Source organism: Sander lucioperca, chromosome 14 (assembly GCF_008315115.2).
Source record: "Sander lucioperca isolate FBNREF2018 chromosome 14, SLUC_FBN_1.2, whole genome shotgun sequence".
In the NCBI taxonomy this organism is placed as follows: domain Eukaryota; kingdom Metazoa; phylum Chordata; class Actinopteri; order Perciformes; family Percidae; genus Sander; species Sander lucioperca.
In genome coordinates, this window is record NC_050186.1 from 8,089,318 (window position 1) to 8,103,401 (window position 14,084).

At 42.0% G+C, this 14,084-nt stretch overlaps 2 protein-coding genes across 6 annotated transcripts in view; both read left to right on the top strand.

Moving 5' to 3' along the window:
- Positions 1–14,084, top strand: part of LOC116057126 (deoxyribonuclease-2-beta-like) — a 240,191-nt gene that overhangs the window by 47,039 nt on the left and 179,068 nt on the right. The window lies entirely within an intron of this gene.
- The window catches only part of cfap53 (cilia and flagella associated protein 53), an 8,440-nt gene continuing 905 nt past the window's right edge, over positions 6,550–14,084 (top strand). The window contains exons 1-6 of one of the 2 annotated variants that reach the window (XM_031309518.2): positions 6,550–6,801; positions 8,035–8,264; positions 9,163–9,336; positions 11,529–11,832; positions 12,264–12,482; positions 13,778–13,994. In XM_031309518.2, coding sequence (XP_031165378.2) covers positions 6,733–6,801; positions 8,035–8,264; positions 9,163–9,336; positions 11,529–11,832; positions 12,264–12,482; positions 13,778–13,994 — 1,213 coding nt within the window. In that variant the 5' untranslated portion in view covers positions 6,550–6,732. The remainder of the gene's footprint in view (positions 6,802–8,034; positions 8,265–9,162; positions 9,337–11,528; positions 11,833–12,263; positions 12,483–13,777; positions 13,995–14,084) is intronic. The other variant, XM_031309519.2, reaches the window with a different exon arrangement.

The window sequence follows — 14,084 nt, forward strand, 5'->3', positions numbered from 1 at the left end:
GTGTAATTCCTGGAAACAGCACCCTGTGGTGTAATTACTTTGTTTTTAATGTTTCTCTAATGTGCTGTTCAGTCAATACGAGGCTGTGATTTATTCTGATGTTACTCTAATGTTGACAGAAGTAAACTGGTGGTGGGTCAGTAACACATCACTGAGATTTATAATACATAAATATCCCTATATAGCAGTTAAACGTGATGTTAACTTCTCTAGTTAATCAGCATGTTACAGAACTTAACTCATAAATATTCTTATTTAAAACTAAAATCTAATGGACTTTTATTTGATGTAGCCTATATTATAATCAATGTGTGATTATATAATATATACCCTGGTGTCCTCATGCTTAATGACAAGTTATAATATTTCAGAAGCCAAACATGTCCATTTATGTTTATTTTTCATTTTTTATTTTGAGTGATTAAATATATTCTGTTGTTGCTCCTGGAATAACATCCTGATTGATGTAGTTTTCTGAGAATCATTAATAAATGTCTGCTTGATGGAACCAGTATTCTCAGAGTGTCTTCACTGGATCATCAGCAGCTTTTTGAGTCTGCTGAACTTTCTCCAAAGAAAGTTTCTCTTTGTTATGTTAATTATACCATTTTAAGTTATAGAATTACTCCTTACCTCACTCAGAAATATTCACATACATAAATAAAAGAATAGAGTATACACTGATAATTTAAGTTCTGAATATGATGATGTGTTGAAACATTGAATGTGAATCAGTCTAATGAAGTTCAAACAAAAACACCACTGTGCTACATTTAAAACAACATGCAGGTAAACTGGTGTATTAAATCACATAAGTGGTCAGTTTCAGAAAATGTCCAAGATAACAAATTGTGACATGTTGATGCTGAACTTACTTTTTTAATTTTCTTTACCTTAATTTTGTTGACAGTGGCACAGCATCAGTGTTCTCGTAACTTAAATGTCAAATGCATTTTTTGTGGTTGTCATTCATTGTTGAAAATACGACCAAGCAACCTTCAAGTGAAGGCAACATGTGTCTCAACATTTCAAAAACACACAAGTGGAGAACAAATTGAACTTCTTTATTAAGTTAAGTTATTGAATGGAACTAACTTCAGTTGGTTGAGTAGCTAATAGTGTGTGAGACGGAGCCTGCTGGACCTGGGTGAGAGATGTGACCCATGGCCACATTATCATAGTTCATAAAAATGCAGCGCAGCCAGGGACGATACAGACATTTCATACAGACGACGTGTGTAACGCCGCTGACCAGTGCATTTGACCCGTGCTGGACCCATTCATAATGAGTCAGCCGTCACTCTGTGAGTAGCATACCTCAGTCCATCGTACTCCCCCTCTCTCCCTCTATGAGCTACTGGGCTATCCAGGTCTGTTATTGTTGTTGAAAACAAGTGAAGGAGCTTTCTCAGAGATATATATATTTTTTAAATATATCCCAGGCTATTTATTTCAGATAATTTACATGTGTTGCAGCTGTATATTTTCAAATTGGGCAGGAAACCCTGTCTTTGCATTTTATTTTAATCACATCTGTTTTAATAAAAGAGCTTGTGGAAAGTGGCTTTGAGTTAAAACCGAACATTTAGCCCACTTTGTAAAAATATATATATTAGAGATAGAGATATATATTGTGTATCGCCATTCAGCCGAAAAATACAGAGATATGATTTATAGTCCTGGACTAGTGGAAGATCTGATAATAATCAGTGTGGAGGGGCAGTTTGGAGAATTTTGATGCTAGGGAGTGTGGCGAGCTGGGTTAGCCAAGGCCAAAGGGGAAGAAGGCCAGATGACAGGTGTTGGCCGTCTGAGGGGCATTTGACAGCAAGGGGGGGGGGGGGCTGCTATAAGACTTTGAGTAGCCTACAGTATAATTGTGTTTCAAATAAAAATAAAAAAAATAATGTTTAAAATAATTGACATAATATATATATATATATATATATATATATATATGAATGTATATGGAGCGTGATAAAAAGGTGACCTTGAAATTGAGGCGTTAGTGGTGAAGCGAGGAATAATTTGGGTGCACCTAAATTTTGTGCTGGTGCACCTAAATAAAAAAAGTTAGGCGCACCAGTGCGACCAAGGCAACAAGTTAGTCTGGAGCCCTGCAATGGACAGTTAGGTTCAAACTGTATGTCAACATTGATCAGCTGATGCCGTTTTTTTTGTGAAAAGCTCTTTTCATTTAACGAAACATGTCTACGACGGCATCACCCGAATGTGTTGATTAACGGAACAAAACAAAAACCGACTGGAAGGTGATTTCTCCTGAAAGAATTCAGGCAGCCTCCCACTGCAGATTCATGCAGAACTAACTAAACCCAAATAATAACATCTAGCTAAGTTCATCTCACTGACTAAGGTCACTAGCTGACATCACCTGGATAAATACATCTAGATTACTAGCCCTAGCTAAAAAACAACAACATGCAGGTAAACTGGTATATTGGTACAAGTGGGACTGTGTTTACTGGGTTTCAAGTGAAGGCAGCATGTGTCTCAACATTTCAAAATCACACAAGTGCAGTTTGTGTCATGTTACAATTTATCAATTAGGGCTGTAACGGTATTCGTCCTGAAACCTGATGTTCGGTATGCTCTGTGACGCAAACGGGTAAAAATTCACACCAAGACAAAGTAATACCTAATGCTATATATATCTGTGAATATGCGGTGTATTAATCTAGCTACGAGTGTGGTCACATATCTAAACTTACCTTTTGTTGTCGGTTGCGCAGCATCAGTGTTCTCGTAACTTAAACACATATTGTTTGCTCGACATTTATGATGAAAATACGACCAAGCAACCTTCAAGTGAAGGCAAAATATGTCTCAATATTTCAAAATCACACAAGTAGAGAATAATTTGAACTTACCTTTTGTAGTGTTTTTCATGTTATAATATATAAATACTACAGAGTTATTACTGTGATAGTTATTTGTTTTATCAAATTATTTTTTTTGTGGATTGTGTCACGATAGTTTCTGTTTTATTAATGTATTTTATGTTGATTTAGTTTTTATACTGGTTTGATAAAAAGCCTTTGTGTTGTCTATTTTTTTAATTGTGTGTGTGTGTGTGTGTGTGTGTGTGTGTGTGTGGGTGCGTGCATGCGTGCGTGCATGCGTGCGTGCGTGCGTGCGTCCGTGCGTGTCTGTCTGTCTGTCTGTCTGCCTGTCTGTCTGTCGGTGTGGGTGTATAGTCAGTCCTACCTGGTGATGAAGTCCTCGAGTGATGAAGAAGTCCTCAGGTGATGAAGAAGTCCTCAGGTGATGAAGAAGTCCTCAGGTGATGAAGAAGTCCTCAGGTGATGAAGACGTCCTCGAGTGATGAAGACGTCCTCAGGTGATGAAGAAGTCCTCAGGTGATGAAGAAGTCCTCAGGTGATGAAGAAGTCCTCGAGTGATGAAGAAGTCCTCAGGTGATGAAGACGTCCTCAGGTGATGAAGAAGTCCTCAGGTGATGAAGAAGTCCTCAGGTGATGAAGACGTCCTCAGGTGATGAAGAAGTCCTCAGGTGATGAAGACGTCCTCAGGTGATGAAGAAGTCCTCAGGTGATGAAGACGTCCTCAGGTGATGAAGAAGTCCTCAGGTGATGAAGAAGTCCTCGAGTGATGAAGAAGTCCTCAGGTGATGGAAGGACTCCTGGGAGAAATACAGACATTATTTGATTTATTTCTTCTTTCACTCTCTGATGCAAACTAGAAATGATACTAATGTCTTGTAGTTTTCCTGACAGTTGCAGTTTACATAATGTTTAAACTCATGAGGCAGAAAGCAACTTTGTATGTTTATCAAAAAACAATCTTTGAGAGACAACACAAAGGTAAGATTTATGTTTAATCAGAAGTGTTTTCAAAATGTTTTTCCAGTTTCAGAGGAGAAAAGATTTCCAGAGATGCAGACTAACTGGTAGTTTAGTTAAATGAATATCTGGTTATCTTCCACACCTTCAATAAAGAACAGCACACAGCTGCTTCCCTGAGCTTTTCTAGAACATTCAGGACTGTCTCCCATGCTGTGAGTGGGACTGAACCAAACAGCTTCCAGTCTTTAAGCTAAGCTAGGCTAACCTCATCCTGCTCTGTACCAACACAGACACACTGATGAAATCATCTGAACAGAACTAGAACTAAGGCTGATTCAACATCTGTGTGTGTGCCTGCGTCCATGTGTGTGTCAGTCTGTCTGTCTGTCTGAAGTATATGTGTGTATGTGTGCGTGCGTGTGTGTGCGTGTGCATGCTTTAAACAGTCAATCATTTAAGTGAAATCAAAATAAAACCATCTTACATAAAGTAAAAAGCTGCACTGACAAGTTGGTCATTCAACAATAAGGAAAGTAACCTACAGCATTACTGCCCCCCCCCCTCCTCTATTTTATGTTATAATTTAATGCTTGTCTGTTTTTGGCAAAGAAGTGTTTAACTTTTTACAATACCACGTTATATATGGAGACACACAGTCAGTCTGTCTGTTGTCTGTCTCTCTGTCTGTCTCCGTGTGTGTGTGTGTGTGTGTGTGTGTGTGTGTGTGTGTGTGTGTGTGTGTGTGTGTGTGTGTGTGTGTGTGTGTGTGTGCATATGTGTGCACGTGTGTGTATGTGCATAAATGTTAATGTGTAAAGTAACTAGTAACTAAAGCTGTCAGATTAATGTAGTGGAGTAAAAAGTACAATATTTCTTTATATATTTGTTGCTTTTTACTTTTACTGCAGTAATCTGAATACTTCTTCCAAAAGTGTCTATTTTATATTATTGTAATGTAATGCTTGTCTGTTGTCTGGTAAAGAACTGTTTAGCTTTGTACAATGCCACTTATTTTTGTAAAGAAATTTGAAATTTTAATAATAAAGTTTTATAAATGATTAGGAGGCACACAAACCACACACAGGAGACAGAGGGCAACTTAGCTTAAAAAATAATCATAAAGTATTCTGGAGCAAAGAACTGAGGCTAAAACAATCACTAACAGTCAACTTAATGAAGCTAACGGACAAACCGACATTTTAAAGTGATGAAGAAAATGTATAAGCAGCATGCTAACATCTTTAGCATCTGTCTATGGCAATTTGCGCTAGCCGCGTTAGCATTAGCCGTTAGCTTGTTAAATTTACTAACCGCCAGAATGTGGATGTGAAGAGTTCTTCCTGCAGAAACTGGACTCCCTCTCGGCTGCTGTTCTTCTCCAGGTCGGGACCAGAAGAAGTCCGTATTCATCCCGCACTGTAACTTCATTTTAGTTTAATTTCTTTAACTTAGGAGACTTTACGATCCAGCTCCGTTTGAACCAGCAGCGCGAAAACAGACCAGCGTCACTCAGAGAGGCTGCCGCTCCTGATTGGCTGGCTGATACTACTGCTGACTCATGATTGGATACTGAGTGTATGTATAAATATTAATGTGTAAAGTAACTAGTAACTAAAGCTGACAGAGTGTGTGTGTGTGTGTGTGTGTGTGTGTGTCTACATCTGAATGTGTAAAGTAACTAGTAACTAAAGCCGTCAGATGAATGTAGTGGAGTAACTAAAGTAACTAGTAACTAAAGCTGTAACAGAGTAATGTAGTGGAGTAAAAAGTAGAATATTTCTCTCTGAAATGTAGCGGAGTAGAAGTAGAAAGTGCCATGAAAAGAAAGGACTCAAGTAAAGTACAAGTACCTCAACATTTGGACTGAAGTACAGTACTGGAGTACATGTACTTAGTTACATTTCAACAGCACTCTAAACTACTACAGAGTCCCCTGCCAGTGTTGCCAACTCTTTTCCAATGAAAGTCGCTAGCACCAGCTCCAAAAGTCGCTAGAAGTCGCTAGATGACGTCATACGCTCATTTGCATATTTCTGACGTCATTACGCAATCACTTGTATAAAGCTTAGTGGTCGTGTCAGCAAGGTAGATAGAAAGAAATAGAACTCTTTAGCCAAATAATCACAAATTCAATGCAGGAATTTATTTTACCTTATAATTATTACTTAGGTAGCCGATCTTTGAAGTAAAAAAAAATGAAATTCTACAAAGGGAGGGAAAAAGATCGATAAAGAATTCTCAAAGAAGGCTGGCTTGCCCAGGGCCAGGCCAGCTCAGCGGCGTCTTTCTCCCGTCGCGTCCCGCTGTCTCTCCTACCTACACCGGCACCCGCACACCCTGTCCCCCCTCCCCTTCTAACTACCTGCGCACTGTGCGCAGTGCTGCTACATGAGGAGAGAGGGGAGAGGCTGCTCCTCAAGTCACAGAACAGAAGACTGTTTTGGCAGCTACAGGAGAGAAATACCTTGTGTGCTCGCTGGACAATACTGACGATTTTTCTACAGAAAGTCGCCAGATTTGTCGCTAGTCGCTTTTTTGAAAAAAAGTCGCTAAGGGGGTCTGAAAAGTCGCTAAATCTAGCGACAAAGTCGCTAAGTTGGCAACACTGTCCCCTGCTCCTGAAGAAACATTTGACCTACTTTTTATGACTTTGACCAATGAGCGGCGCTGTTGGCTCTGACCAATGAGCGGCGCTGCTGGCTCTGACCAATGAGCGGCGCTGTTGGCTCGGTAGTGTTCACCATGGTAACGGAACGCCTGTTCTGTTGTGTGTGTATGTGAAACCAAACATTGAGAGACTGAGCCGCCTCGGTAACTCATCATAACTCATCATAACTCATCATAACTCATCATAACTTCATCAACAACGGAGAAAAGTCGACGTTAAGTTTGACATCTTGATGTTTTTAAAATGCTGCTGAGTCAAAGAAGAACAAAATGTCGGGAGTTCACGGGACCGACGCCTCATTCAGTCGCTTTGGTGAGACACGGTACACACACACACACACACACTCACACACACACACACACACACACACACACACACACACACACACACACACACACACACACACACACGGTACACGGCACACACACGGTCGCTTTGGTGAGACACGGTACACACACACACACACACACACACACACGGCACACACAGAGACACACACACACGGCACACACACGGTACACACACGGCGCGCGCACACACACACACACACACACACACACACGGCGCACACACGGCACCAACTGACAACTAGCTACGGTTTAAACCAACGGTCAGAAAACCTGCCTAACTAGTTAAACTATCTGATATCTCTGTAACTAGCTAAACTGTCTGATGTGTGTGTACGTGTGTGTGTGTGTGTGTGTGTGTGTGTGTGTGTGTGTGTGTGTGTGTGTGTGTGTGTGTGTGTGTGTGTGTGTGTGTGTGTGTGTGTGTGTGTGTGTGTGAGTGTGTGAGTGTGTGTGTGAGTGTGTGTGTGTGTGTGTGTGTGTGTGTGTGTGTGTGATGATATATGATATGAGGTGTATTGATTATGTATCCAAAAAGAAGTGTAAACTAGTGTTAATAAGTTGATATTAGAGGTGAATCTGGTGGTAGTGGGAAAAACTCAACTTAAAAGAAGAGTCAGAAACCTCAAAATAAGTTCTCATGAACTGAGTGTCTGTGGTGACATCTCCTGGGAAATATCCTGTATTACACTTTTCCTCCACTGTATACAGACAAGAAACTAAAAGTATGAATGCACACTATTTAACGATGAATGGTGAATCAGTAATCTATATAAAGGCTATAATCAATATTTTTGCTTTAACAAACATCATTATAATCTTGACTTCTGAGCAACAAAGTGAGGAAACAACCGGCTGAGTTTTCTGGCTGCTGATTGTGTATTAGTTCAGATATGAACTGAACTGAACTATGAAGTTCAAGAGGAGAAAGAGAGGTTTTAATGAAGTTATATCCATAGATATAGAACATGTTGTATATCTATGGTTATATCTCTGTCGAAAAGGAAGAAAGAAAGTCAGAAAAGAGACAAGAACGTCTCTAAATGTGATAGAAACATTGAAAATAGAGACAAGAATGTCTCAAAAAGTGAGAAGAACTTTGGAAAAGGAGACAAAAGTGTCAAAAAAGTGAATGTTTTTCTTCTCAAATAAGCTGATTAATATATAAAGAATAAGTGTGTGTTTGTGTGTCAACCAGAGAGCCAAGTTCCCGTCCAGGAGGCCGGTGGACCATCTGATCCTGGACAGACAGAAGCAGGACGCTGCCAGAGAAGAGATCCAGGACTTCACCAAGCACCAGCAGAGCTTCAACATCAAGACTTCATGGCTGCAGACTTCAGACCAACGCTTCCTCAAAGGATCCGTCCAGAGACAAGTCCGAGCTGCTCTGACCCACCAGGAGGTCCACGTGGACCAGAGGAGGGACAGGTTGGTCTCCGGAGGAAAGATCTCTCATTCTACATTCCTTCATTTGGCACATACAAACAAACTGTCACCAGTCAGGAAATAAATCAGCACAAGACAGCAAAAACTTTAATATTAGGAGCTGAGAAATGAAAACAGTTCATAAATCAGATAAGATTACACTAAAATAGAATTTAATATAAAGTTATGCAATGCCACCGGAGCGTTCTTCTTGCTTTTTCTTACTTTCGTACATTAATTAGACTTCTAAATTTCCATGTGTATGAAAATTCACACTTAGATTAGATTAGATTCAACTGTATTGTCATTAAGCAGAGTCCAGGTACAGAGCCTTGACATATATATATATATATATATATATATATATATATATATATATATATATATATATATATATATATATATTGTGCAGTTTTGGGTGTTAGCAGTGCAAGGACATTGATGAAACAATGCAGAAGATAATGTAAACAATGTAAACAGGTAAACAATGCAGAACAGTGCTAGACAGGAGGCAAAGTTACACATCACATAGTGTATAAATACATTCTGTTAGCACATTGGGGGGCGATGGTCCAGGAAAAGCCCCGCTAACAGACCAGAGACAGCATCAGGCCAGATGTGTCCACGGTGTCTGAACATGAACACAGTTACGTTATTAATTACTGGACTTATGGGAGCTGTGAGATGTGATACGATACTTTGATCTGATCTCCACCTGGCTGTCTGTTTCTCACCTGTCTACCCCCCCATCTGCCTGTCTGCCTGCCTGTCCCCCTGTCTGCCTGCCTGTCTGTCCCTCTGTCTGTCTGTCTGCCTCCCTGCCCCCCTGTCTGTCTGCCTGCCTGTCTGCCCCCCCTGTCCCCCTGTCCCCCTGTCCCCCTGCCTGTCTGTGTGTCTCCAGGCTGCGTGTGCTGCTGGAGGAGGAGGAGCAGCAGCTCCTGCAGGAGATGGAGGAGAAGATGGAGACTTCGGTGGAGAGACAGGCGAAGATGAGAGAACGAGCCAAAGCTCTGAGAGAGAGGAGAGAGACAGACAGGCAGAAGATGGTCTCAGAGAAGATGGATCAGCTGTTCAGGTAAACAGGTCCACTTCCTCCAGCCTTTCACATTAAAAGCCTCCAGCCTGCTCATTAATGGAGCGTCCAGCAGCAGCTGTACTCAGTCTGAGTGGAAGGTGACTAACTGTGATCACTCTGATAGTTCTGGAGACTCCCAAAACCTTCTCACGTCAAGGACCCCTAAACACACACACACTAGACCACGGGACCCCACACACACACACACACACACACACACACACACACACACACACACTAGACCACGGGACCCCCCCCCCCCCCCCCCCCCCACACACACACACACACACACACACACACACACTAGACCACGGGACCCCATCTGATCTTTCTGCACAATAGAAGAAAAGAAAAAAAGTTGGAATATTTCAAGAGTTTTTTTTAAATATTTCAAGTTTTTTTAAAAAATATTTCAAGATTTTTTTTAAATATTTGAATTTTTCTTTTTTTTTTAATATTTCAATTTTTTTTATATTTCGTTTTTTTTATATTTCAAGATTTTTTTAAATATGTTTTTTTATATTTCAAGAAAAAAATTTAAATATTGAAAGTTTTAAAAAAAAAAATATTTAAAGATTTTTTCAAGATTTCAAGAAAAGTAATTAAAATATTTCAAGAAAAAATTTGGAATATTTCAAAAACAATATGTTGAAATATTTTAAGAAAGAAAGTTGTAATATTTCAGGAAAAAAAGTCTAGTGAAGTTGAACTACATTTCAGTCATAATACTTTTACTGCAGTAAGGTTTTGGAAGCAGTGGAGTATTATCACAGTGTGTATCACTACTTTTCCTGCAGTAAAGTAATTAGATTACTGTCTCTTGCTTTTTAAATCTAAATTTATTCATGTATTTCTATTTTCTTTTATTGGCGCATATACAGGGAAACGTATGACGAGCTGTATGTCCCCTGCCCTTTGCCATAATGTGCAACGTAACGCATGCACCTATGTGCGCGCACATATCAAAAAATGCATTGCAGATGGCGACACCAAGTCCTCCTGGAGTTGTGCCTTTTGTCATTAGTTTTGCTTTCAATAACTTGGTAAACAGTGGCAGTAAGAGAACAGCTACATGTGAGGTGTGGCACCAAGATCAATGATGCCGGATCAACAAGGTCGAACTTCATCAGGCGTCTCCAAACGCTCCCAGATAGGTCAGTCACTCACACACTAATGTGAAAGAGACGTTACATTTAGCATATATCATCACAGGGAGCAAGCTAACCATCGCTAAGTAATGCTGGGAACAGGCAGATAGTATCTTTATAGTTAGTAGTCGCTGAGGCTCAGATATCCATGGAGCACAGGAGGCAGGACGCACGGCTCCATCTCCACAGGAACACACGCTGTGTCGGGGGGGTAAACTCATGTGATGCGTATTTGATCCTGTGGATGATTTGTAGACTGTTAAGTGAACAAGGTGTACCCGGTCCACCAAACACTGGGCCGTCTCGACTGTCTTAATTCTGTTACTGTAGTCCTATTTACTATTTCATTATTTCAGCCATGCGTAGCGCAGCGGATCCGTGCGCACTGTCACCTGCCGTGGAGACGCTGGCCTCACTAACCTCTCCTCCTCTGAGTCGGATCTCCCTCACGCTGGACTCAGTTTCACTGAGCATACTAACACTTGAAAATAAATGGCATTACATCAGTGAGTTCAAACTGCTTATTGTGTGTAATTTGGACTGACACTGAGATGCATGTTGTTCTGTAACTGGTGTGGTGCTGCCACTTTTCTCTTGATTTCCACTTCAACATTTTTTTGAGTGAAAGAGACGTTACATTTAGCACACATCATCACAGGTAACAAGCTAACCATCAACAAGTGTTGTGCTAATGCTGGGAACAGGCACATTGTATCTTTATAGTTGTATCCATATGATGTGACAGCTACAGGACATGCTTTGAATTCATAAGATTTAACAATACAGTGTTTGGGACAGATCAGATGGACAGAGACTGGAGACTTGACTTGGACTTGCAAAAAATGACTTGTGAACATCTCTGGTGTGTACCTGTATGTTTCCTGCAGTAATGTAATCTGATTACTGTCTCTAACCCCAGGTATCAGTGTGTACCTGTATGTTTCCTGCAGTAAAGTAATCTGATTACTGTCTCTAACCCCAGGTATCAGTGTGTACCTGTATGTTTCCTGTAGTAAAGTAATCTGATTACTGTCTCTAACCCAGGGACCAGTGTGAGGAGCTGCGGACGGTGCAGAGCCAGCGCAGAGAGCAGCAGGTGTGTTTGGAGCGAGCGGCTCAGCTGGAGAGTCAGCAGCAGCAGCGTCAGCGACAGCGGCAGGAAGAACAGCTGTTTGCTGAGCTGTGGGACGCCGACCGGCGAGCCAAAGACCAGAAAGCGGAGCAGGAAGCTCAGCAGCGTCAGACCAGGAACCTTCAGACGCTGGACGCCATCAGGACTCAGATGGAGGCAGCGGAGCAGCAGAGACAGAAACACAAAGAGCTGAGAGAGGAGGAGGCCGCGCTCATGGTCTGTTATTATCACAGAGCATTATACTACATATATTACATCATCAGACAGTTTACACTTTACATGGGCATTCATATCTACGTATATAGTATATAGAGATATATATTATTTTTAGAATAAAACACAGAACACTGAAAGAATATTTTTGAAAAGTCAAATATTTTCAAAGAGAAAAAAGTTGGAATATTTTGAAAAGAAAGTCAGAATAATTTTGGAAAAAAGTCAAATTCTTTTTCAGTATTAGGGGACCACTAAGGTCTATATAACAACATCCAAAAAGCAGTCATAGGTCCTTTAACATGTTTGTGTGTGTGTCCTCCAGTGTCAGCAGCAGGAGATGTTAACGTGTGTGGTGTGTGTGTGTGTGTGTGTGTGTGTGTGTGTGTGTGTGTGTGTGTGTGTGTGTGTGTGTGTGTGTGTGTGTCCTCCAGCGTCAGCAGCAGGAGATGCAGCAGCTGCAGCTGCAGCGTGAGCAGCAGCTGACCCTCCAGCAGCAGCAGCAGCACCGGAGGCAGCTGGATCAGGGTCTACGGATGAAGATGAAGCGTCTGGCCCGGGAGCAGCAGGACCAGCTGGAGCTGGACATGAGCATCCTGCAGACGCTGCTGCAACAGGAAACGGACCAGAAACAGGAAGCTGCTCACAGGAAGGTAAACACAACTGGACTTACTTTAACTGCAGATGATTGAGGGTCCTGTCTCGCACCCGGCGCAGCACAACACCAGACCCAACTGTCTCTGCTAGTTTAAGACCGACCCAGTTCTCAGTTTCCCGTCCAGCGTCCACGTCGTTTAAATAGCAAATGCACCTGAACCCATCTGTGGCCCATGGCTGGTCTTACAGGGAGGTGTGTTCAGGTGCATTCTGGGCGTGCTGGTCTTACAGGGAGGTGTGTTCAGGTGCATTCTGGGCGTGCTGGTCTACAGGGAGGTGTGTTCAGGTGCATTCTGGGCGTGCTGGTCTACAGGGAGGTGTGTTCAGGTGCATTCTGGGCATGCTGGTCTACAGGGAGGTGTGTTCAGGTGCATTCTGGGAGTATTGCTATCTTGAGGCAGCAGGAAGTGATGGCACCATTAACCAACAAAAACCTGGTCTAAAGTCAATAACGCAGCATTTCATTGTTATTTTAACAGAGCATTAGTAAAATGCTCCTAGGCTCGTGCACAGCAGCGTGCACACTATGCTTGTTACACACACAGAGACGCACAGCAGCACACACACATGCAGAAGATTACAAATAAAAATATTACGGTGCAAATCCTCCATCATAACAGCAATGCTCCAAGGTCCAAACACGCCTGGCTTTTAAAGGGAATGGGAGATGATCTCTGATTGGTTGATTGCATGTTACGCCCAAAACACCCCTCTGATTAATGAAGACACTAAGTACAACCCTTTAGAACCAGGCGCCCGGCACACGGACCCTTTTCTCTACCGTTAAACTAGCAAAAGTGGATTTGGACACGCCCTAAACACACCTGCACCAGGCGCTTCACGCCGTGACCTTTAGATCGTTAAAATAGAGCCCTCCGAGTTAGTTATGGGAGAGTAAAATACTTTTAGAGTGACATGAAGGTATATTAGCACTTTTCAAAGTCCAGGTAACAAAGTACCCTAACCCCACTGCAGCCGACGGCCAACGACCACGTACGTTCTGCACCTGCGTGAGAGAAAATAACTCTCTCGTCTGTCTGTCTGTCTCTGTGTGTGTCTGTGTGTGTCTGTGTGTGTCTGTGTGTGTCTGTGTGTGTCTGTGTGTGTGTGTGTGTGTGTGTGTGTGTGTGTGTGTGTGTGTATATCTCTGTGTGTGTGTGTGTGTGTGTCTGTGTGTGTACTTGTGTGTGTGTGTGTGTGTGTGTGTGTGTGTGTGTGTGTGTGTGTGTGTGTGTGTGTGTGTGTGTGTGTATCTCTGTGTGTGTGTGTGTGTCTGTGTGTGTGTGTGTAGGTGGAGCTGCGTGAGGAGCAGCAGCGCTACCGTCAGTACTTATCAGCGGAGCTGCAGAAGCAGAGGAGGGAGGAGGAGGAGACGGAGCAGCTGATGGAGGACAAACTGAAGGAGGTGTGGAGTAAACGAGAGGAGCAGAGCCGGCTGCAGAGAGAAGCCAGAAACAGACTGATGCAGGAAGTGATGGAGGCTCGCAGTCTGCAGATACTACACAAACGTAACACTAACTTTATATACTCTTCAATATTCATTTAAGTTGTATTTCTAGTGTCAGATCCCAACAGGAGTTATCTCAGGACAGTTTACA